Source organism: Porites lutea, chromosome 5, assembly GCF_958299795.1.
Source record: "Porites lutea chromosome 5, jaPorLute2.1, whole genome shotgun sequence".
Lineage (NCBI taxonomy): Eukaryota > Metazoa > Cnidaria > Anthozoa > Scleractinia > Poritidae > Porites > Porites lutea.
The window spans coordinates 18,380,889-18,406,516 of NC_133205.1; the positions used below are offsets into that span (position 1 = coordinate 18,380,889).

The 25,628-nt window shown below is 40.5% G+C and overlaps 1 protein-coding gene across 3 annotated transcripts in view; it reads left to right on the forward strand.

Moving 5' to 3' along the window:
* The window catches only part of LOC140937765 (uncharacterized), a 41,095-nt gene extending 16,814 nt beyond the window's left edge, over positions 1–24,281 (forward strand). Inside the window, exons 10-22 of one of the 3 annotated variants that reach the window (XM_073387331.1) lie at positions 663–799; positions 3,358–3,498; positions 5,145–5,319; positions 6,445–6,561; positions 7,031–7,120; positions 7,693–7,975; positions 10,095–10,124; positions 11,532–13,591; positions 15,179–16,120; positions 18,971–19,162; positions 20,429–20,599; positions 21,858–22,016; positions 22,807–24,281. In XM_073387331.1, coding sequence (XP_073243432.1) covers positions 663–799; positions 3,358–3,498; positions 5,145–5,319; positions 6,445–6,561; positions 7,031–7,120; positions 7,693–7,975; positions 10,095–10,124; positions 11,532–13,591; positions 15,179–16,120; positions 18,971–19,162; positions 20,429–20,599; positions 21,858–22,016; positions 22,807–23,010 — 4,701 coding nt within the window. In that variant the 3' untranslated portion in view covers positions 23,011–24,281. The remainder of the gene's footprint in view (positions 1–662; positions 800–3,357; positions 3,499–5,144; positions 5,320–6,444; positions 6,562–7,030; positions 7,121–7,692; positions 7,976–10,094; positions 10,125–11,531; positions 13,592–15,178; positions 16,121–18,970; positions 19,163–20,428; positions 20,600–21,857; positions 22,017–22,806) is intronic. The other 2 variants (XM_073387332.1, XM_073387333.1) reach the window with 2 other exon arrangements.
* Positions 24,282–25,628: the final 1,347 nt, after the last annotated feature.

Sequence of the window (25,628 nt, forward strand, 5' to 3'; positions counted from 1 at the left end):
TATTCTGAACACTTAACTTTTCTCCATCTTCCTTATACTATTAACAGAGGAACCTCAGTCAAATCATCACAATAAATAGAGCGTTTTCACTCATGTGGCCAGTATCTATGCTAATTTATTGGAACAAAAAATAGTATTTACATAAGAAAAGAGATCAACTCCCAGAGGATTTTCTTGGTACACCAACATGGCCGCCCTTTCATACGCCACTTCCACATTTCCCATAGTGCACCTTATTTAACCCCCAAATTTTGCATACGTATTGTTTTTATAATACCCAGGAGAAATGAAAAACACAGGTTTTTTTAAGAAAAATTTTTTTTTTTGGGGGGGGGGGGGGTAAATAAGGTGCATTATGGGAAAATGTGGAAGTGGCGCATTGTTTTGGAACACAGGTATGGGCGCCGTGACGTCATGTGAAAACGCTCTACACTAGTGATGATAATTTTACCCAATTACGTATATTAAACGAGTATATTAGTGAAGAGGAGACGTTTAAGTGGCTAGAAAGAAGCAGTGATAATCAATTGGCTTATTTCCCTTTACTTAACAAGATCCAAGCGAATTCTCCCTACATTGTTGAAAACGGAATAGCAAAGAGACTGCTAACCAAATTATATTATTTCAACTTAAGTAATATATTTTTCTTGTTTTATTCGCAGCATCTGGAAGTAGACGTGGAAGGTAAATTAAGTCTTCATCAGCTTACCAACTTATTGGAGTCTGTCATTGAAGAGCAGAATAGCGGCGTGCCAAAAGCTGTTGTAAACATTTACAAGCATGAGGTCGTGCATTTAAGGTAAGTGTACTTAATGCCACTAAAGACTCCCTAGGCTGTATAAGTGCTTACAAAAGCATGTTAAATGTCAGTGTATTTAGTGCGAAGTACGGAACTAAATGACCGGGCTGTTTCAAGTACCTCATTCCGGTGCCATCTTGGTTCAATGCGCGAAGAGGGCAGGCGTCGGGTTTTATAGCCCACCCCCGCCCCGGCCCCCGCCCCGGCCCCCGCCCCAGGGTAGATTTGATATTCTCTCCCAAGTTGCACTCGGTGCTTTTTGAAATTAAGATGGCCGCTTACAGTAAGCGTTCGATCTCGACGATCTTATGTATAAATGGGAAACTGCTAATAGTCTAATGCGGTCGTATCCTGCGAATTCAGCTTACTCATCCTCGCTCCCCCCCGCATGGGACGTTTGGCCGTCGGCGAGGTGTGAGTAGAGACAGCTGTATTCACAGGCTAACGAGGCCAAGGATCCGGCAAACCCTAAACCTCCTTTTCTGCAGATCAACTCTCTTCCAATTGAGCTTATCAAGTAGTCACAAAAACACGAAATTACTTTAATGTGTCGTGAAACCTTATCTGGTGCTTCGTTTTGTTTCGTTTCTTTGTGCTGATGAATATTTTTCGGTTCGTTTACTGCGTTATAGGCGTCATTTGAATGGTCACACTAATGGTTTACTGACAGAGATGTGTAACGGGATTTAAGCAGAACCACTGCTAACAGTCTTTTCACACCGCGCTCTCTGGGGTCGAAGGCGAAAGTGATGCCCTTGCGTTTTTCCCTTTTTTTTAGGACAAAGTGCAAAACTCTTGGAAATTGTATTGTAATAAACTGATGCAGACAGAATTTTACTTCATGGGAGATGAAGATTAAGTCTTGGTGAAACTTTGAAATAAACGTATGACTCAAAACAGGTGCTGCGCCTAGCAAATAAACTTGGAATGTTTTGAATACAGTCGCTCTCAAAAGATAAAATTAAAGTTCGCTTGAAAATGTTGCAAACAGCAGTTCACTTTAGGGCAGCTTCATAGTCAGCTATCATTCTTTGTGATATCAGCTCGTGATGTAACTCAAAGAACAGTACCTACCTCTTCTTTACTTATCCCTCACTCTCGGATGAAGGCTGCAACTACCTTAACTTACAACTCTCCCTATGAGATGAAAGGAAGAATAAAAATATTCTCGGGGTTCATATTTCCTGCTTTTTCTACCGCTTCTTCTTTCTACATTCTTTTTGCCTTTTCTATGGTTTTGCAGGCTATTAGCAGCTGCTTTAAGGCGAAAATATGTTGGCATTTCATTTCGGGGCGTAGCGTTATGTCATTTTTATTTTCGCACGTGCTTTTGTAGTTTACATGTGGCACCCACACGGGCGCGACACCCTGTCAATTTCCAACGCGTTGATTGGTTGAATTTCACGTTGACGCCTCTTTTTTGGCGGGGTTTTCAAGGGCAGAGTGTTAAGGAATTAAGTGATCTCAACATGGAACACTGTCCACCCCTTTGCATTGTGACTATGAGCGTTAAGATTGTGCGCATTATTTCAGTTTAGTTTCCTCCGCCACGAGGTACACATTCGTCGTTATAGCTTCCATTGGCGATGTGTGATCCGTAGGTGTAGATAAATTCGCTCATCCAAATGGCTACGTCGCCAAGACAAATCGAAGGTAAAGAATCGGTACTGAGGTATGACTGCGATTCGGAATCGTTTGTTGGGGAAAAAGACGCGAACAAACTTCTGTCCGATTTCATGACACGCCGTTCAAGGTAGCTATATTGAGTTCTGGTTTACTAAATTCCGCATTTCTTGACAAGTCGCTTATGTACTTCTAAACACACCACTGATTTTCCAAAGAATCAATTTATCTCGCTTCAGAATCAGTTGCTGCATCTAATGCATTGAAATTCATTCCTGAGTAGCTTTTTCTGTTTTCTTTGTTATACTCGTTAATTATTAACAGACACCACGGGGTGTTGTTTACTCCTCGAAAGTTGCACTCTTTGTCAGTGTGCTTTCAATTTATTTAGATTTTTACAAATAGAAGAATAAAAATGGCTTTTCATGTGTAGGATTTAATTGCAAAATGAGGGTTATCGCTTCTCTTTTTATCCACACACCCAGCAGTTAGGACCACCTTTTACAACATTGAGAACAGCACCACAAGTAAATGCTGCTGAATAAGCTTTCGTTTGAATTGCCATAAAATGACGGTTTCAGCCAAAATTTGTAAAGCCAAATATATACACATGTAACCCTTTCTCAAACGCAGCCGGTAAAGGGAACTCGTGGAATTTATGGTGCAATAAATTTCACCTGAATGGCCACTCTAGGATTTCTTGCATCAGCTAAAAGGAAGAATTAAATGGTTTCATTTTAATGGTGAATTGCTTGTGCTTTGTAGGTTGTTTAAAAAAATAGGACCACTTCTCACACCAGTCAAGTCAATTTGAGAAACCAAATTAATAATCATCATTTAAATACATTTCAAAGTAATGTATTTCTCTGTATGAGGGCAACTGAATGGTCTTTTCTTTAGAAGCTTGCACCCTAACCGTTGCTTTTGTCTTCCAGGTCGCAAGTGGAAACAGTTTCCGCAGAGCGGGATGCCCTCAAGGAAAATATGGTTAAATTAACAGAAGAAAAACAGATGCTTATAGTAGAAAGCGAGGATACGGCACAGAAATTAGAAAAACAACACGAGACAAAACTGAGGTATGACTGAGAGCAAATTGGCTTTCGTTTCCTTGCCCTACGTTCTTGCATTATGCTACTGGTTTTGGTTTTTCTTTTTCGACATTACATTTTTGTACATATGAGGAGACTTGAAATACTCTCTTGACAAACGTTTGATCGATTCCTCTCTTTTTGTTATGCAAATTCACTGCGGTAAGAAGTGAAAAACGCTAGAATATAAATTTTTCTGGCCGGTTTACGGAAATTTTGATAATTGTTGATAATTGTTGGGAGTATTTGAAGTGTTTTTATTCGGGAACAACTTTCAAAGAACCGCTTAATGGTTCAGTGGCTCTCGATTGAGACAATGACCTGCTTGTTTGTCAGTTCAAAAATTCAGGTTGTTCACTTGTCATCACAAACTTTCTGGTAGTACCTGTTAGTAGAGTAACACTTGTATTGTCTTCGGTAACGTCGGCGGCAAATATAGGGAGGATTAATGTTCTCTAGTTTTAAACAAAAGGAGAATCTTCTCCGTTTACTTGAACACACAAAACTGAATTTGCTGGTAATCTGTCCTTAACACACTAGCAAGCTACAGATATATCTGGTTGAAAGTTGTTTTACTATTGGCTGATTCTGCGAGCGGGCAAGATAATAGCGAATCCTATATTCTGATCGGCTGCCCAAGTGGGCAAGGTGAGGGTTAGATACCTTGCCCCCGCGGGATATCCCGCTTTGGGTCGCGCAAGAATACAGTTCTCTTGGCAATGTAATAAATAGTTTACTGACTTAACTTGTTCGGTCAAGAGGGCTTGGTATTGGCCTAGTTCTTTTTTTGGGGTTTTATCGATCTCGACGAACTTTGCCAATATCAAACCATCTTGACCTTATATGCTTGGTCAATAACCCCTATATAGAGCATCGCCTCAAATAACAGAACGATCAGGGAATAAAATTATAGTTACTTAAATTGTAGTTACTTCAGTTAGGTAACGTAGAATGAAGTCAATGAACTATTTCCACGAACTGTCTTTGATAGTAAGTTAGAACTGCAAAGAGATGAAACAGTGGCTGGAACCCTTCACCCGTTTCTCCAAATTTTGGAATAAATGTCGGGTCCGATTGTTGCAGATGGATCAGTTTTGTTTTATCTTAAGACTCGCATAGGTGACAAAAAAAGTTGACAGGATTTTCATGCGGCAAAAACAGAATCATTGAATTGTGCAAACCGAATCCCAATTTTATGGATTTAGGTCCTTGTGTGATTGGTCGGAAGTTGTCAGACATTTACGCTAACTTTCGTACAGTACTGGGTGGGATACTTGTCCATCGCGAGTTTCCCCGACCCCCCCCCCCCCCCCCCCTGGAGTCAGACGGTTTCGTGTTTGTAACCGCCACGCTGTCTTTCCTCACGCTGAAAGAAGTAGTGATACGTCTAGCCGATTCGCGTTAACAGATCCTGCTTTGCATGCCCTGTGGCATGCGAACTTTTTAACTGACCCATTCCACTCAGATTAGGGTAGGCTGGCTGATACAGTTCTACAGTCAGACCGCAGTCACTTTGTATTATCAGGTCACTTGCCAAAACTGAAAACGTGATATCGTACATAGCTTCTTCAGCAAACCAACAGGGTTCCAACTATTATGGACGCAACTTAGATGGTTTGTCTTTGTTTCCACAGGGATCAGGAATCGATGTACACGGAAAAAATGCAGAACTTGCATCAAACACTGACCGAGGAACGGGACAAAGTTTTACACAATGCCAACCAACAGAGATCCGTGTTGGAAGAATCACTCCACAGCACTAAAACAGAGGAACAGCGGCTCAGAACCAAGCTAGCTGAGGCCGAGGAGGTGGGCATTTTATCTCTTTTGTGGTTGGTGGTTTAGTATGCTAATATTTGTGACTTTTCCGGCTGCAAGTGCCAGAGTTCATCAGTTTTTTTTTCTCGTGTAAATAAGGTTGTTGGCTTTTGCGACAAGACCTCAAGTTAGCAGGGTTAAAGGTATTAGGGACCTTTAGACTGGGCTACGAGTACAAACCTAATTCTTCATAATTTTTTTTTATCACACTTATCTTATCCGTTACGTTTATTTATTGCTGGTAAGTAACAGGAAATAGTTCTAGTTTGTTGGTTACAATAAGCTCGTACGCGTTCTCAGTTTGGCACTCGTAGTCAAATCTACAGAAGGCTACTTTTGTAGTTCCCAGTGCAGGGTGGAGCGGAAATGTCATAATAGGCCAGAGCCGTCACTAAGGGACGGGCACTGGGGACCGGGGATCTCCCCCATCTGCAATGACGATGATCCCCGCCTACTAGCGTGAGAAACAAAAGGGTATTAGAAGCTAAAAATCTTCCTAGATGTTCACTTCCCCACCTAGGGACGAGTACCAGGGACCGGGGATTTCCCCCAGCTACTATGAGGATGATCCCATCCTACTTGCCAGCATGCGAGACAAAAGGATAAAAGAAGCAAAAAATCATCCTAGATGTTCAATTCCCCATCTTGGACGGGTACCGGGGACCGCGGATTTCCCCCAGCTACTATGAGGATGATCCCATCGTACTTGCTAGCATGGCAGACGAAAGGATAAAAGAAGCAAAAAATCTTCCTAGATGTTAAATTCCCCACCTACTACTTTACACCCGCCAACTTGAAAGCTTGTAGTGAGAGCCCCTGGTGATCGGTAAATGACGCTGTTCGGAAAATAGACCGGTTTGTCACACACTTGCACAAACTCAGATTAATTTTTCGTTGCGGGGCGGGGTGCAGGGGGCAAGGCTAAGGACTTTCCGAGGCACATCCTTGTTAATTCACAGCTACGTACACAGGTTATGTTGGCATATGCTCTTTACCATCCTTTCTAGTTTTGGGAAAACTTGTTAGAATGAATTTTTACTTTGGTATGATGTCGTCGAAAAATCATGGGATTGATGACATGATTCTCTGGTCTCCCGCACTTTCTTTGGTTAATAGGAGATCTTGCGGCTTGAGAAGGCGCTCTCTGATTCCCAAGAGAAACTCACAGATGCTGAAAACACCCGGGAGAGACTTGAAAAGGAATTGGAATCCATGTCAGACCTGTCACATAGGGTAAGTAGGTTATAAGTCACGTGGTATCCCCAATGAACTGTTGGATTTCATTAGTGTGTTATACGATGCTACTATTACACAAGAGACAAGTGAAACTTGTTTATTCGGATTACGAATGAAGTACGTTCCCTTATAAAATGTTAACTTGAAATACGTTTATTCTGTCTGAGCAATTACAAAGCAAGCAAGCTAGGCATTTATCTACTTGACTCTCAACTGATTCAATTTAGGTACCCTATCTAAAGATCGCATTAGGAACGCAATGTTAAAAAGGGCAAAAACAATGCGCAATACAAGGATCGAGACCCTCAAAGACCGTACCCTGTTAGGGCGGTACTTACCTTTTTAACCCATATAAAGGAGAACCCTTAATCAAACAGAGCTTTGTTAGTACCAGTGCAAGAGAAATGTGTTCTTATCGGTAGAGACGATGAGGTTTTAGCTGATGTATTGCCTGTCCCTTCTGCAGCTGGCTGAAGTTGAAAAACAGCAAATCCTAAAACAGCAACAGAACCAGAAAAACAGCAAAAGCATCCGCGAACTGGAGAGAATAAATCGGGTGAGTTTTATAATAGTCGTGTGTCTTCCACTACGTTGCTTTAAGCTCAATGTCTTCCTCTTGTGATTTAAGTCAAAGGGCGATACTAGGGCGGGGAAATAAACGACGAACACTTAAAACTGTTTTCTAAATGCCTTGCAGTTGGTCTGCAAATTGCAAATTGTCTAGCAGTTGGCGTGATTCGGACCTACTGCGCCAGTCTTAGAAGGACTCTGCCGCTCATTTAGCGATTTGAACACCTTGAGTGACTGCCTGAAAAAGGTCTCAGCTGGCTCACAGGCTAAACTTAGGACTTGAAACTTTTAGGCAATGCTAATAAAGAACTTTCATTATTAAACTTAAACTCGCTCTTAGATTCCTTTTTTGCATTGCATGGTTCAACACAAGGAGGTCTTATTAAGAGCTTCTAGAAAGCGCCGCGTGCACGTTGCGAGGTGCGATGCATATAATATTCGAATGTGCCCTTGTTTTGACGCGTTACCTTTTTGAATTAAGTAAGGGTGCCATTTAATAAATCGCCGTTTTAGAAACTTGAATGTTAAATCCTTTCAACTTCCCGTTTTGTCTATCAGGAACTTCGAGACGAAAATGACGAACTACGTCTCCAGTGCGAGGCCCTGACGCAGCAAGTGAACAACTCGGTCAAGCGACGACCAAGCCATCGAAAACGACAGGACAGTCAGAAGGTCCATCGGCATGGTTCGGTTCTTTCCGACTACACGAAGCCTGTTGTGATTAAGCGGAATAAGGAAGGTGTGACGTCATCGGATGAGTCCGATACCGCTGACCATCCAGACGGTACGCGTGTTCCTTCTGTGCGAGTCAGCGGTGATGGCGGGTCAAATGAGGACGCGGGTAAGCTGCACAATTCATGCACGCGCAAAGTTTTAATCTCATACTCTGCTCTATATTTCGGTGTGAACTGTTGTTTCAAGTGATGTGTGACTTCAGTCATTATAAAGTGTGTCCACCGATTAGATTCTACAGAGCACCCTGCTTCGTTAGTCTCTTTCCTTGCTAGCCTTAAGGTAAGGTGAGTTACAATAAGCGCACTTGCCATATTTCGCAGTTGCCGGGCCGCGTTGAATTTCCGTCCTGTAATAGTTGCTACCTCTTTGTAGAAAATATCAGGAAAACAAACTCTTCCTCTGTATATTCCTCCCCTTTCTCAGGAAAGGATCCCTTTACCAGAAGAGGGCATCGACTGTAGTCCTCAAAGATTACCTCAATTTATTTGAACTCAATTTATTCTCTAAGTACTTCGAATGCTTCTGAGTTTGAATCTGAGACCTCCAAAGAATACCGGAATTGTCCATTGCCAGTGTTTGTGAACACCTAACTTGCGATCAGGCGTTCTTTTTCACAAAAAGGGAAGAAGAAACGCCTGATCGCAGGTTATTGAACACCGTGTTCTGTAACCCACCGAAATATAACTCATTGGTAACACACTGAAACCGCTTTCACTTTCTTCTTTGCCGCTGACCATTAGTGCTGAATTGTTTGACCTGCCAACCGCACATTGTTAATGAGCAACTCACGTTTACTTTTAACATGGCTAATTATTGTTAATCTGTGTAAGTTTTAGTTGTGACTCGCTAATGGTAGTATTTTATAACAAACTAAGCGCACCTCACGGCGAGAGAACTGATGAGCAGCATCACCGACCACGTAGCTTTTGTAGGAGTCACTGAGAGGTTTTGTGTTTTCACATACGTAATCAACCTTTGCCCTATGCTAACGGAGTAAACTGTATCTCTATAAATTATTGTCGTCTTTCTTTTTTTCCTTGCTTACAAGCTGTATTTCCCATTGTGTTCTTAAATGCCTTTTAGTTTGCCTTTCACGAAGAGCACTTTCCACACGCCGTATCATTTCAAAACATGGATCTTTCTCTCAAAACATTTTTTCTTTCTCTTGACGCATTTTTTGTTTTCCACATTTCCAATGTGAATTAGGAGTCCTAGTTTACCTTGAATTCTTGACGGCCATGGACTGGATATCCTAAGGGAGCGGAAGGCCCGGGTTCTATTCTCGGCCGAAATAATACTCAACTCGGGGTCATGTAATTACTGCGGAGGGGTTTCCTCTCGCGGCACCTCTCTGATCTAATTCTTGTGGGACGTAAACCAGCCACTAGAGAGGCACTGTCGTCTGGTAGTGACCTCCCCTAGAATCTCTCTCGAGGCAACACTTAAATCGGAACCTAGCGCTGTTTTATTATCCTTGTCATGCCAGTGTGGTTAAATTGCTTTAAATCAACATCTAAACTTCCTTCTCATTTCCATCATAGTTGTTTTCACTGTGTTCGCCTTTATCTTCTGTTCTTATCTTTACGAATCGACAGGTCAATTTACAGATGATGACGCTCCTCCTCTCCCGTGGTCCGTGGAATGCGATGAACAAATCTTGTTCATAAAAACGGAAGGTTTTCTTCTCACTTCTATATTCATTTCTGTCCCGCTTATGATTTCCTCTCTTTGATAAGGATTGTTTACTTACACTTGTTTCACGCGATGAGTAGATACGCTAGCTCTGGTATACTCTTGTTCTTTCATCAGGCGCTGTTTTGATGAAATATCCTCTGGAATGTTTCTGGTCTGTCCTTTTCTTCCCTTTGCTCGCTTGATTTGCCAACTAGAAGGACGTCTTAAGATCTTATTTTAAAAATGCGCATTTGCTCTAAAATCATGTCCGAAACTTGGATCTAATAAAGTTCGGCAAAGGCTCTGAACGGGATAATAGTGCATTGGCATGAGTTGTGCCTGATAATAAGCATGCCGGGTTTCTATAACCTACAGAACCGACTTTGTCTTCGTTATCTTCTCTCCCTTTGCGCTTGATCTAAGTTCTATGCTTCCCTCGAGTCTACAATCGCCTCTGAAACGTAAGAAACGTAGGCCGTCTCTGTTGGCAAAATTAGATCGAATGTAATTTTTAACGTCCTGCAATGGTTGTATTCTTGTGTATTTTGCAGATGACTCGCATGAATTGGCAGAACAAAAGAGTAAGTTTCTTGATACAAATCTTTACATCACTTCTAACGGTTATAATTTATACCTAATGTCAGACCAAGAGGGATTATAAACCATACCCTTTTGTACCGCACATACCTATATAGCTTATATGTGAGTAATCCCCGGGTTACGTGAGAAACTCGGCAGTCCCGGCTATTACACCTCGTTAACCCTACACTTTAACACTCTCATACTCTCGTACGCGTTCTCCCTCAGAAGCTAAGAATTAATTCAACCCTAAAACAAATTATGAATAAAGTGCATCACGAAAAGTCATTTGTTCGAACAAAAAACGAATTGTGACAAGTTTTTGGTATAGTTTATTAAAGGGGATTTGTCATGTCATTTGCTGTCTACGGACAGTAAGTATGTAGTAGTGTAAAAGGAAACCAGTTTTTTAATCACAATGCTATACCTGCAAAAATCATCAAAAAATTGAATTTGCTGCCCCAAGTTTTGTTTATAGCAGATACGTAAATGATATTGGAGCCATTTTAAGCTGAACTGGCTCCCAGTGGAATAGAGAAGGGACTTAAATTTGCTTAAGTTGACTTTTAATCACTTCACGCTAAGCAGTAGCCTTCATATTTCTCTATATGTAGACGTTTGCGCTCTTCGGGCTCTGTCAGATTACAAGTTCCTCTGAAAAAAAAACCTTCCAGCACACTGCGGCTACCCTTTTTAACAACCTTCCTTATAAACTTAAGAAGTTTGACTATTTTAATGTATTTAGTTCGCGCATTTTTAAATTCTTAAAGAACCAGGCACAGGCCGGCTTATCTTAATTGTACTTTAAGTTTTATTCATACGACCATTGTAAATACTTTCTCTTTTAATCGTTATTTGTTCTATTATTTTTTTTATAAGTAACAGTTGAAGAGCCGTAATGTGGAAACCCTGTTATTAAACTGATTACTTACTTACTTTACTTCTATTCGGGCCTCATTTTTTTTCTCACCTCCTGTGGATGGACATCTCACCTTGCACTGAGATGGCCAATAGGCCACTTCCGAGTTCCAAAAACCCTCACTTTCAAATGAGGCCAAGTGCACAATCTTTCTTGTGAAAATGAGTTTTATTTGCATGAGAATGAAAAATAATTTCCATATCAAAGGCTGAGGACTTAACCTCGTTTTGATACAGAGGCCCGGGCAAACTCGGAAATGGCTTATTAGGAGAAAAATCAGTATGACCTCAAGTTTACCTGTGACAGAAATGAATTTGCAATCTAAAAATATAAACTGAATGATCGTAGATACAAACACTCACGGTGAATTAATAGATCCTAAAGAAAATATTGATTCACCTCTATCACGGAGCATATAACTCAGTCCATACTTTGATAACTACTTTTCTAGCTTATTAAACCCTTTCGCTTCTTTTTTCTTTTAATTCAGAAGTCATTGAGAAGCTCGAGAGTGAATTGAAGGAAAAAGAGGAGCAGATTAAGACTCACATAGCCAAAGTTGAAGAACAAGAATCATCGATCAGCGAACAAGAAAAACTATTGTCTGAGCAGAAACAGTCCTTAACAGAATTCCAGGAAAAGGTGCAGCAACTGGGTGACACGATCAGACAGCAAGAAGGACAACTGAAGGAGCGAGAGGCAACTATCCACGAGCTCAAGGACGAGATCGAGTCACTCACAGGTTCTCTTGCGTCTGATAGCCAAGAAACACGGAAGAGATTCGACACCGAGTTAGCGAATCTCACTGCGCAGTTTACAGGCGAAATGGAGGGTCTTCAGAAGAGCTTTAACATAGAAAAAGAACAGTTGGAGAAGGAGTATCAAGCAAAGATGAAAGACTTGGAGAGTTCGCTGAAGAGCGAACGGGAGAACCTCAGGAATGAGCTGGAGGATGGATTTAGACAGGAGAGGGAATTGTTGATCTCCGAGTACGAGAGCGAGAAATCCGAAATGGAGGAGGAACACAGGGGCGAAAAAGAGATGTTGGAGAAACTATTCAAGGGCGAGCTGGACAAAGAAAAAGAAAAGATGGAAATGGAGCAGAGCCGCTTAATGGAGAAGCTGCAAGTGGTGGAAAATGACAAGACAGAAGTGGAGTTGAAGCTGTTAAACGAGAAAGCGGAGCTGGAACAACAGTTCAGGATCGATAAAGCCGAGTGGGAACTGCAGAACACAACAAAGGTAGCCGCTATGGAGAAGGACAAACACGAATGGACGAACCTGAGGTCGGAGCTTGAGATCGCACATAAAGAACAGGTCAGCGTACTAGAGAACAAGTTAAGGAAAGAAAAATCTAAAATGGAGGAGGAATACGGAAACCAGACTTGGGAACTTAAGCAATCTCACGCCAAGGAGGTTGCAAGCCTCAAGCAGAGTTTTGTGGAGCAAAAGGCCGAAATGGAGCAGAGGTTTACCAGAGAAAAAGCCCAACTGCGTGAATCGTTCACTCGCGAGAGGAACGAAATCGAGCAGAGGTTTGCTAGAGAAAAAGTAGAACTCACAGAAAACCTGGAAAACGAGCACAGTCACACGCTTGCTTTGCGAGAGGCTGAGCTGAAAAACGGTTTCTTGAAGGAGAAGTCGGCTTTAGAGAAACAGTTCGACAAGGAACGAGCAAAAATCGAGGAAGGTTTTCACGAAAATTCCACTCACAGCGAATTGGCTTTTCAGAAATGGAAAGCAGAACTAGAAGAACATTACACTGAAGAAAAAGCCAAGCTTTTACAGAACGCTTCTCGCGAGAAAGCTGAGTTGGAACAGCGCTATAAACATCAAATAACGGAGCTGCAGCAAGCTTTTACTGAAGGAGAGGCCGGACTGAAGGGACAGTTGAAAAACGACTTCTTGCGTTTGCTGGAAAAACATAAGGCTGAGTTAGAGGAAAGCTTTTCAAAGCAAAAAGTACAGTTGGAAGAAAGTTACTCGCGCGAAAAGGCCGAATTTGAGAAAAGTGGCACTGTAGGTTTGCAGGAAATCCGGGAAACTTACTCCCGTGAAAGAAATGAACTTGAGGAGAGTTACCAGAGGAAGATCAAGGATCTTCAGAGAAATTTCACTCGGGAGAAACAAGAGCTAGAAGAAGAGTACGTTCAGGAGAAGATAGAACTTCGATCTCAACTTGAAAAGGAATACGCCACTAAACTCAAAACCGAAACTGAACTTCTTGAACAGACGGTAAAACATCTACAAGATGAAATTACTTTTCTTAAGGAGCAAAAGCGAGAGCTCGAGGCGAAAGTCCAAACGCTGGAGTTAAAAACTTTAACTCGCAGTGATAAGGAAGCCGTAGAGTTGAAACTAACTCGTGAAAAGGTGGTTCAGCTGGAGAGCAAAGTGGATGCTTTGGAGAAAGAAAAAGGACGTATTCTGGAAAACAGCGTTAAAGAAATTACGGAGCAGAAAGTTTATTTGGACGAGCTACAAAGAGAGAAGGCGGCTTTGGAAAGGGAAACTCTAGAAAAAGAAAGGCAACTTTTAGAAGCGGAGAAGGTAGGTGCCTTTGTAATAATTTGCACTGACTGTTTTAGGTTTAACTTGACCTCAGTCAAGTTATATTTTGTATCTGTATTTTGTGTGACCGGATGTCGATAGAAGTCTTCGGTTAACAGGCAGATCATACGAGCAAGTTTTGTTCCCTGAATTGGCTTGTTTTTACGTGTTTATTTTGTACTAAATCGGTTTCGTTTCAATAACAGCAACCGCATTGTTGTGCCCGCTGGTAGAGTGTATTACAAGAATTTGATACAAACATCAGTCTTATCAACTGCGTTGATAAATTAAATTTTCCACTTTATTAACCCTTTAACTTTAAGCCCCAATATCCACACACAAATTCTCCCGACTGATGCCCATATATTTTCCTAAAGAATAAGTTGAGAGAATTTGATAAACGATCAAGGCATTTTGGCTTTGGTGATCATTTTGTTAGTTCTCGTGACTCCTTGAGTCCTTAATGATGTTTCGATCTTGTTAAGAGAAAATTTGTGTTGGTCACTCTTGGGTTAAAGAGATCAAACAGGTGTCGTTTCGACGCTAGCAATTCGATAGTGGGTTGTGTGAGGTGCTTGGTTTCCAGTGATCGAATTTTCAGGTTTTAAATTTCTTTGCCGTCGGGAATTTACTTCGTTTGTACTGAGCCGAGGATACGTTGTGTAAATAGTTGGAGATTTTTATGCGGTTGGGTTACGAAGCATGGTTCGCTCATGTAACTCATATTCCGTGAAACAAGTCTCCTGTTCAACGTGTACCATATTAGGTGGCTAGCTATTAAGTAATGATTCCGATAAGAAGGAAAGAACCAAACGCAGTGAACACGTCTGAATGCGAAAAGATGCTAACTTTACTATTGTCTCTACTACACTTCTGATTGGTTTAACATCAAATTTTACGAAATCTTCGCAAAGCACCATGTATATTAGTCCCTTGTTTTCTAACCAACTTCGTTATAACAAAATCTCGTGAGTATAAGTAACACAGAAATCCTATGTGAGGAACATTTCAAATTGTAAAATTTTCTTGGCTATTGTTTTCAACTCTTATGATTTATCGAAAACTTTTAATGAAGTTAAAATGCATTTTATTTGGTAAACTGCCTTTTTTTGGGTTTATGCCTTCTCTGTGTGAAAATGAAAACATTCCTATGTGAGGAAAGCGTATTGCGCCATAACAAAAGAAATTGCTCCCCGTCTTACCCGGATCATTACTTAAACAAGAGAGCAGTCAAAAGATGTTAGGGCAGGCTGGGGGAAAATAAAGGTTGATTACAACCACGTTCTTACCACTCGTTTGAGCAATTATCCTGTCTGGTTCCTCTTTCTGTCGCCTTGGGCTATTGAAGCAGTTTTGTACAATTCTGCCATTCGTATTTTATCCCACGATTTCGATCTTGTATTTGTCTGTTTGTTTCTATTGTCCCCTTTTTTATTTCTCAGTGTTGCAGATGGATGCGTGTAAATATCAAGTTACTTAATGAGTCCACTTCTCTCATTTTCAGAGTTTTCTAGCACGTTTTATTTTAGTTTCGTCAACGTTAGGTGTAGAGTCTTTTAGTAAGCTATTGACACTTTGTTGTGAAAGGTGAAGAGTGAAGGAATGGGAAGACAGGTCAAAGAACTTCAGCTTAAATCTGAAGAGATGGATTTGCTTTTAAATCTACGAGCCTCCGAAGCGGAGGACTTGGGATTGAAACTTCGTAACAGCAGCTCTGAGAAGGAAAGATTAGAAGAGACTTGTAGAAACATCGAATCGGAACTCCAAGAAGCCAAACTAAGAGTTAACGAGCTGGAAGTAAGTTTAAATTTGAGCAGTTCTGAAAAAGGGCAGTTGGAGGAGAAATTGAAGGAGCGAGATTCCCAGCTGAATGGTTTGGCTTCAACGGAAGCTGAACTTAAAGATATCATGAACAAAAGCCAAGAGATTGAGGACATGCTACGCACCCGTGATCTAGAAAACCAAGAATTGAATAGAAGATTGCTAGAGAACAATGCAGAGTTAGAGAGTGAAATGGCGGAGCTGCAGACCGACTTAAAGAATGCTGTAGAAAAGTCAAGGGAGCTGGATGCGTTGTTAACGGTCAAAGAAACTGAAAACCGTGAATTACAGAAAAAGGTTAACGAGTACAACAAACAGAGGACCGAGCTGGAGGAAAAGGCTGCTCAGCTTACCAATCAGCTCGCGGACGCGGAGACTGTGCGACTCCAAGAGCTTAAAACACGGGTGACCGTTTGGGAAACTGAGAACAAAGATCTGGAGCAGCGGCTGAACCAGCGCAACAAGCACAACATGGAGCTGGAACAGAAGCTGAAATTGCTGACCAAAAGGATTGCTGACAAAGATGACGTCAGAGTAAGGGAACTTGAGCGCATGCTTGGTGTGCGGGAAAGTGCCTACAAGGCTCTTGAACAGAGGTTTGAGCAGCGCGGAGATGAAACAAGGCAGTTGGAAAAACAAGTGACGCAGCTGACACAGAAGCTGGCGGATATGGATCACGTTAGACAGAAGGAGTTTGAAATTGAGAAGGTCCCGTCAACTATTGGTGTTTATTATTACTATTTTGCTGTTAATTGCTTTTGACCCACTGCGTTTAACTGTAACAATAGCAGCTATCTCCTAATGTTCTTATGTGTGGCGACTAAGCAACTTATACAACTAATGTGTGGCCTATAGAGGAACTCCTAGCTCCTTGATTGTCAAAGGCTTTTATCAATTAATACAGCTAATGTGTCGCGTATAGAGGGGCCCTTACAGCTCCTTAGCTGGTAAAGGCTTTTTAAAGTTCTTTCTTTGCTCTATAACTGCATTCATCGTTGTAACACTCTTATTGTGTGGCAGTTCTATAACGTTCTTTATTGCAATAATGACCACTAATGTGTGTGAAAACAAAAAAACGTAACATAATAACCATAATTCCGCTAACTAAAAAACATTTTAAATCGGCATTTCAGAAGCAGCCTTTCTCACCAGACAGAAGACTGGAATACATCCGGGACATGACCCCGGGAATTGACGTGACATGCGTCTCCTCGCTCTGAACACATAAACATTAGTCACCGACACGAACCATAACACTCCGTCGTTTACTCTAAATAGTATAAAAAATATAGTCAACAACGACATAATGCCTGACCTTGTCGATGACTTTAAAGACGATGTTAATGCTGTTTCGACAATTAGAACAAGTAAAACTGTATTAAAGCTTGACGAACAGATTTAAACTCCAGATTGTTTAAATATAATAAAATGTTAAACGAACTATTTTAGAATGAAAATGATTAAGGATGATTAATTATTTATGTCACGGTAATTTGTTTTTTCTTTCTTTGTATATACGAATAAGGGTGTACCATATATAAACCAAGGGGGCAGAAACGCGAGTAATTTAAAAACCTGTTTTTTCATTAAAGCAAACTGTTGTTAAAAATTTAGCAAATCAGTTTTAACTCAATATTGTTTTTAATGGAAAATCAGCACTCTACATGAATGTAAAAATGCTTTGTTGTATCCATTAATTTGATAAAAGGCAATGACCGAAAAACCCGACTTAACCCTAATATTAAACTTTGTTTTTCCCAAGAAGATATATTCCAATCAACAACTTTTCAATCGTAAAGTAAAAAAAAATAATTGAAACACGCCGTTTTCATTCTTACCCGTACAACAAGTAGCGCAAAAAACAATCACAGCAAACAAAAACGTGACTTGTAAATTCCGCTTATAACATAACAGCGCTTGGTGTCTTTTTGTGGCCAAGTTAAAAGGGTGCTTCCATAGGTAGTGGTTTAAGTTCGATGTCGTAGCTTTGATATGTTCAATTTTGCTCTAATTTAATGGCTTGAAGCGTTCAGGCTCCTGCCTGCTGCCCACAGGCTTGTATGCTCATGGTTAATACCTGTGTTCGTGTGTACAGTGTTTTTATTCATAATAGTGATGTGGAGCTTTTGTTCCTTGTATCCCTCTATTTCTGCCGTATCTGATGTTATGTGAACTAAGTGTTGGTGCTTGTTTGTCACCTTCAGCTTTAATGTACGCTTTTAATGTGTATAACTTATTTAATACTATCTTTCTCAGGTTATTTTTCATTAATTTAAGGTCGGAACACACCAGGCGACAAGTTCCTGCAACACGTTGAGGCGACACGTCGCTGCGACAAATCGCTCTGTCTGTACTGGAGAATTTTTGTGAAAATCTTTGTCTCCGCAACATAATTTTGTCGCGGCAACGCGTCGCAAAAAATCAAATCAGACTGAATTTGTGCGACTTGTTAAGGGGACAAAATTCTGTTGCTGAGACAAAGATTTGCACATGAATTCACCAGACGGAGTACGCACCTAGCGATTTGTCACTGCGACGTGTCGCGCAACTTATCGCCCGACCTGTACACACGGAGTGATTTATCGCCGCGAAGTGTTGCAGCGACATGTCGCCTCGTGTGTATGTGTTCACACTCCACCGAACGAATTTTCGACCGGCTGAAATATTTGACCAAACACTTCGTTCACACGGGACTGTTCAAGATTTTGGCTTTGTTTAAACTGAATTTTGAACAGCAAAGCGTTTGAATTTTCGTACGGTTAAGGTGGTTCAGTGTGAACTGAACCCCAAAACGCACCAATTTTAACCCTGTCGAAAATTCGACGAGTGCCTTTTGAACGTAGCCTAATTGGTATTGTTGAATCCCGTTTTGTGGACACCTGGTGACAAAAGCTTCCCACTGCACTGGGGCTGGAGTTCAATCATTACATCTTATCAACTTTCTTGCGATGTTATTGGATAAAACACATCACATGTTAAATAGTCTGTAGGGATCAGGAAAGTGCGTTTTGAAAACAAATTGAACGAGTCTGAAGATAATTGGCTGCTTTATAACTACTGGTACATTAAACAAATCAAAGGTGTCCTTACCTAACAGATTATCAGAATTTCACATCTCAGTGGAAGCTTCGCCTCCGCGATCTTTAATTTACCAAGAGTAAAGGATGATTTATTTGCTAAAAACTTCCCTGTTATAACGGGCTCGCTCTCCAAGTTTCCGATACTGACCAGTTTAGTTCCCAAGGTGTCCACAATATCAGGATTTGACTGCACCTTCTTGATAAGACATCTCTTACATCACTCTGTTGTTGGCCGGCAATGTAAAGGCGGGGCTGCCACAAGTCTCCTTCAGGGGGAAGAAACTGTTTTGACTTTCTCACATTTGAACGCATACCACCCCCTTAAGGGATATCGTTTCTGCTAGGCGACGCGAAGAGAAGACACACCTTCCTTGAGGGGCTCTCTATATAGATGTATCCACTCTTTGTTAAAACTCTTTAGGAGAGAGTCGTTATCAACAATGCACCTCCTTAAATGGTATCATTCAATTTTTAACAGGCCAGAAATGATCTCATCACGATGGAGAAGAGACTGGAAGAGATCCAAGGAAAGAAGCAGGTGTTGGAAAAAGTTCTAAACGAAAAAAATTCAAAAGCTAATACTCTTCAAGAGGAGGTTTATGTGCTAAAAGAAAGACTGGCCAACGCACAGGGAACATATAAGAGAGAAATGGAAACTGAAAAGCAGAAGGTATGTGTTAACGGATTTACTCAAAGCAGAAAATATTTGTCACCGTCAGGGTTTATTCCAGAGCGCGGCCTTGCGGGACTTCCACAATTTGGAAAAAAATGCGGCATAAGATTTACGTTGTCGCGTCTAATGGGGTGCAAAAAAATAGACCCAAGCATAAGTACTATTTTTTTTAAATAAAGTAGTCGAAAACATCTCTGACCATAACACTGATTAAACGGCCGCTGTATAAACTTACTTTGAACTTTTATAGCCTCTTACTGCCTCAATTACCTTTCTCTTCTTCGTTTGAGTCATTCCTTCACCAGACAAACATCCGGGGTTTTGCAGTAATTCGAGCCCAGGCTTTTTCAGTTGCCCAGAATAGTCTGTACCAATAAGTTCAAATACCTTTTGGGCGACCCCCTTTCTTGAAAAAGGGCCTCCTAAAATTACAGAAGGGGGCCCATTTGACGCTCTTTGGCCAGTTTCTAGAATAAACCCTGTTCACCACCCGTCTTCGAACAACCTAAATAAGTTGAATTTTCCTTCTGCGACGTTTTGCCAGTTCACATTATACCTTGACGTTGTCAACTAATTTCTGTAAAAAAATATCTGAATTCTAAAACTAAAATACCGGCCATATTCACATATAGGATCATTTTACTACGACCACTTAGATACTTTGCATACTTTGAACCGAAAATTCGGGTTCATGAACAGCCAAAATTCGTTTTTGAGAAATTATTTGTGATTGGATTGTGTTCTCACTAATACCACTTCCTGCACAATACGTGTTCACTGTGTCAATTTAAAGCAGGTGAGGGAAAACCTGGGTTAATTGTAGCTTACGACCTACAGCAGTCGAAAGTCAGATTGTAGGTCGCAGCAAAATTACCTTAATGTGCTTCGAAAATTCTTACTTCTTGGATTTTCTAACGTCTACGCATAAAGTAGAATTTATGAAACCCATCTTTTCACCGAAAATCTTTTGTGTTCTGTGTTTCTTTGTTATGTTCTCCTTGTTTATTATGTTATAATGCGTGCTTTGCATCGAAGCAGTTTGTTTGTATGTGTTGTAAAGTTTGGTTTGCAGCTTGCGTTACGTTAATTGTGTGACATTGCGTGACGTAACATGACGTAACTTGACGTGTTATATGACGTGTGGTAAGATGTGTCCTTACATGTTGGTAAGTCATTTCGTTACTCTGCAATTCTTTTTTGTTGTTACCACTGTGTTTGTGGAAGAACAAATTAATTCTTCGTTCGGATGTTCTTTTCTTGTAGGCCGCACTTGCAAACACTGAGCTGATGACAATGAGGTCGCGTCATCAGCGTGAGGTTAGCGATTTGAAAGAACAGCTTCATCGTGCAAACTTGGCGAGCGAACGGGATCAAGCGCTCAGAGAAAAAGTCTTCAACGAAGCAAAAGCGGAGGTTATGGCACTGAGCAAGAAGGTGAGAGTGAAGTTTCATTCCTTCAAAGCGGGGCCAAATAGTCACGATAGATGAAGAACACGTTGAAATGTATAACGATAGTCGATAAAAGTTTTCCCCATTGATCACGTTCGCGATAGTCGATGGAAGTTTGGTCAGCGTTTCTCGTCTAAATCGACGGTCCCACCCTTTTTCATCCATTCAAAATGGCGGACCCTCTGTACCCAAGGCAAAACACAATGAAAAAAAAAACTTTAGGTATTTACATGTGGGATATAATGCTAGTGTGTTGGTGAGAAAGAAGATGATAAAACGGCGAGTTTGGTGTCCAGACGATTTTCTTTATAGTCCATGCTTTGTAAACATTGGTTTCAACTATCATGGTTAATCACGCGCTATCATGATCTGTTTGGCTTGAAGCCAAGGTAGTGAATGGTAGTTAATAATAATTGAAACTATCATCAATCATCATGCCCGTTTGGCCCATAATCGAAGACTGAGCTGATTAAAGAGTAAACGGTGGGTTTTGTCATTAAATTCAATCAAGGTATGTAGCACTGAGAGCCCCCATTTGCGAGTGTTTCAAAGGTGAAAACCTCTCAGTGTCACTGACTCACGTTCATACTTCACATGTAGAATGACAAAAAGAAATCAAAGGAAATTCAGTTTTCCCGCGCATTATCGACTTGGTTAAATGTTTTCTTGTTGGGTTGTTGTGTCCATTTTCGTTCCATAACCCCTGCGGTATTGACTGAAATTTAAAAGGGAAACTAAGATCTTTTCTTTGACTAAATAGCGTCTATTTCGACAAAAAATATATAAAAAGTAGATCAATTGTTAATAGTTTTGCACGTTGTAAACCCTGTTAGTACGTTTTTTCTTACTTGCGCCAACAAAAAGAGAATACAACTTTTGAAGGCCTAGGTCTAAAATCCTTTGATAGGCATTTATTTCTTGTTCTACGGAACGAAAGCCGTATGATATTTATCTTATTAGCGACGGATCCTTGTCTTTTCGGGCCATAAATCGTAGAAAAACCTTCGTTTTAAATTGACAGTACGGACCTCAAATCTGCAAAAAAAAAAAAGTATGTTCAAGTTATCAAAAACTTTGGTGTTTTGGGGGTGTAGGTCTTATTGATTATTCAAACAGTGCTGCCGAAAACGCTGTCCATTGGATTTTCGGCTTCAAAATTCCTGTTTCGTTGTTGAAAATTTTTCCATAACAATGTTAATGTTATTGCACCCGTTGTTAAAAGATAGGTATTCTCATCACTTAGCTCGAAGAAAAGACTCGAAGATTACGAGAACTTGAAAGTGCTAGTAATCTATGGGAAGGACGGATCAGGTCACTGGAAAAAGAAAAAATGGAGCTGCAAAATCAAGTGAAACAGACTAGAGAAGCCTTGGACGAACACGTGGCGAGGCTCAGTAAACAGGTAGACACGGATTACGTTATTATTCATTCACAAAACCTTTTCATCTGCCTGGAACTTCCTCTAAACATCTGCTAAATCATCGCAGTTATACCTTTTAGCTGTTACCTATATGCTTTGCGCCTTGTAGAGCGTAAGGAGTAGTTACAGGATATGAACATTTTTTTTTCCTTCTTGATATTCATAATGAATTGGTGTGATAATATTAGGCAGTACAGTGTCGTGACACCCTGTATTGAGCGAACGAATGGTTCAGTTTACTTCAAACGTTTCTTCACTTATTTCTTGTTGAACGAACCTGTATTAAGAGGACACCTCAATGAAGCGGTCACCAGCGAAGGTCCCCTGCTTAATACAATACAGGGTTCACTGTAATTAGGGGAGTTCGTCCTCGAGAAGCGTTTGAAATGTTGCAGCCGTTTTGATAAGCTTTGAAATTGTACATGAATGGAACGGTCATCTAGAAATTTTTAGCCGTCCTCAAGTAATAGAAAATTCTAGGCAATATTTGCTTTTCTGAACAGATATTTTACAGAAAGCAGTCGTTGGGTGCCCCTGTATTATGCCTCCTAGCTACATTAGCGTTTCAAGTATTTTGTAGGTGGCTTTATGTCTTACTTAAGTAGTATTGTCTTTTTCTCGCTCTTCTTTTCTGTGTGCTGTATACAAATAAAGTTCTCGTCTTGTTTTGTCGAACACTGGTGTTGGTCTAGCACTTGTACTAGCTGTGTTTAGAACTTCTGTGAATTAGTGAATTGATAAGAATGATTCCTTTTTTGTGTTTTCTTGGCAGCTCCAACAAACAGAGATCAGTGCAACGCGTTCAGGCAATCTCGTTCAGGAACTTTACATTGAAAATTCCAAACTGACCAAAGCCCTGCAACAAACGGAGGCCAATGAGAAGAGAGCTGAGAAGGCAAACAGGCAACTAACAGAGCAGAAGAAAGCTTTGCAAAGGGTCATCTCTAAACTATGTGGAGCCAACGCCATTGCCTGAAAACAAGTAGCTGTCTTTTTTGTTACATCGTGAGAAATAACTTCGTGTACGTGTATGGACAGCATGAACTGTCAACAGCCATTCTGGTCCTTATTACGTCATCCTTCACGACCTCATACGACTCATACGTAAAGACATCGCTCATGTTATGACGTCATCAGAGCCAATTCCTGAAACGCATTCCTATCCCTTTATTGGGTGCATGCTTTGCGAACCTCTTTAAAGCTTCTAACAAGAATGCGTGGTCTGGCTCCAAAATGAAATATTTGGACTTATCTTTCAAGTATTTATACAGCATTTACTGTATGTGCGAGAAAACGAACAAACGACCTAATTTTACAAAGAGGTTTCCAACTTTTTGATATATACTAAAACTTTCCAGGCGGACGTGGCAAATCACAATTAACGTCGAGTGAATTGATCATCAAGACTAACCTATAGACCTAATTAACATCCATAGTTTAAAATATTTTTGTAATGTGAATTTCAATTGTATTTCGTACTAATCCTGTAGAACTGCTAAAGCAAAAAGATTGTCAGAACATAATTTTATATATTTTATAGTTTTTGTCTAATGGAACGACATGTAAGGTCACTTTTCCTGAAACGCTTCAGCAATTGCAGAAAGCTACTTTTGGCCTTTCGAATATTGCTGTTTTCGAACCATTTTCAGCATGCAAGCTGATAAAATTTTAACAAAATTGTGACCACAGCTGTGACAGCTTTTGTACAGCTAACGTATATTAACATTTTTAAGGCCATTAAGGAGAATTCGTCTATCAGTCCATCAACCTCCCAAGCTCTTCAAATCTCATTCTGGAATTAAAATTTTGTTTCAGACTGAGTCCAACCAAAGTTAATAGAGTGGAATGGTTATGAAGCCCGTCAGACTCTTTTGTTGATATGTTTTTATGGACCCGACGGTACGCAACGTTCAATAGCATTCCTGTCATTGATCTTATTGGCCGCTAAAAATGTTGTATTAATTTATTCAGTAAATTTGTGAACAGAAAACAAAGGATTTTGCACCATCAGGGAGCTTTCAACATAACACTGCAGCACTGCTGGTTTTATCTTTGATGTTTGCTGCCTATCATAACCAGTCCTCTACTAACTATGGTCCAGCGAATTCAAAATCAATAATTGCCACCATGAACGTATTCATAAGTACATATTAATCAAGCTCAGTAACACCATTTGTATAATTATGTAGCCAATGCCCTTTCTTTCATACATAGTAAATAAAACCCGCCATATATTATCTCCAGGCGTGTTTCTTTTAGGGTTATATAGTGAATTTTTAGTAGACTGTAGCTTGTTAGGCTTTACCTGGTCAATATCGAGCGTGGTTCAATTTGGCGGTCACCCAGTCGCCAGTGGCGATTTCAAACGAACTTTGCAATGAAAACGCTAATTTTAATGTTAATGCGCCCTTTTTCGAAGTCGACAGTGTTCTATCATGTTAGACGTTGGAAAATTGAAAATCACTTAAAGTTTGCCCATGGGGAACTAACAATTCTAGCAAACTTTCCGAAGTAGGTAGTAACTTATTTTAACTTTACAGCTACTGTAACGTTTTGTTTCTATTTCATCAGATTTCAGTAGTGACGAAATAGAAACGTGAAAAGAAAATTAGAAAACAACACCAATTCTGAGTTTTTTCGATATAAATTCTCGATATTTATTTTTTCTGTTCAAACTCTTTTTCCGCGTGGTTACATGTGGCTCGACTCAAATGGACTGTTCTTTTCACTACACAGTCGGCGTTGCTATTTATTTCAAAAATATATCTAATTGCGAGCTACAAGAGGAGCCCGCAATCCTAATCTCCAGGTTGTTACTACGCATTCGTCGACTGTATGTAGCCAGCTTTCGTTTGGAATTCCACTAAGAATGAATGGAATGCACAACGCAATTTGGTCACACGCGTTTGGGCCGTCTATCACTGTTAATCTGATCACGCGTGTTTTGACCATCTATCACGTGAGACTTGTGCAAAGCAAGCAAAAGCAAAAAGCGTTTTGACCTTCGATCGTTGTCGCCCGCTCTTCGTAACACTTGACTATTACCAGTCTAATAGTTTAGTAACCATGGTTACATATTATCAAAAGATTGTAAAATGTTAAGGTAGCACCACCCTCAGCGATAACTGGAACTTATTTTAACAACAAGTTACTGTGGTCTCTTGATATAACGACATACAATTACAACCACTTGCTGGGTATCGATAAGAATGGATCAAAGGATAAAATTTAAGGAAGAACAACCTTTTTGTTGCCTAATGTAAACCCCCGCCGGAAGCGAGGAATTTTCCATTATTTGATGGGCAAGAGAGCCGCAGTGTCGAGGAGTGGATCGGGGCAGTTTCCACCGAGGTGGAATGGGTCAAGAATCTCAAATCGAGCAACATAGCGGCTCCTGACTATGAAAAGAAGGTAGGCATCCTTTGAATTTACAATACGCTGTCTTTTGAAATCTAGGAATGTTGAAGTTCCATTTTAATAAGTTAGAAGCATTTACATTGTGCTGTGTAATCAGAGCCAAGTTGTTCAAAAGGTGGATAACACTATCCACTGGATAGATCTCTAGCCAACAGACCCTTCCACGGTTTAGACGTG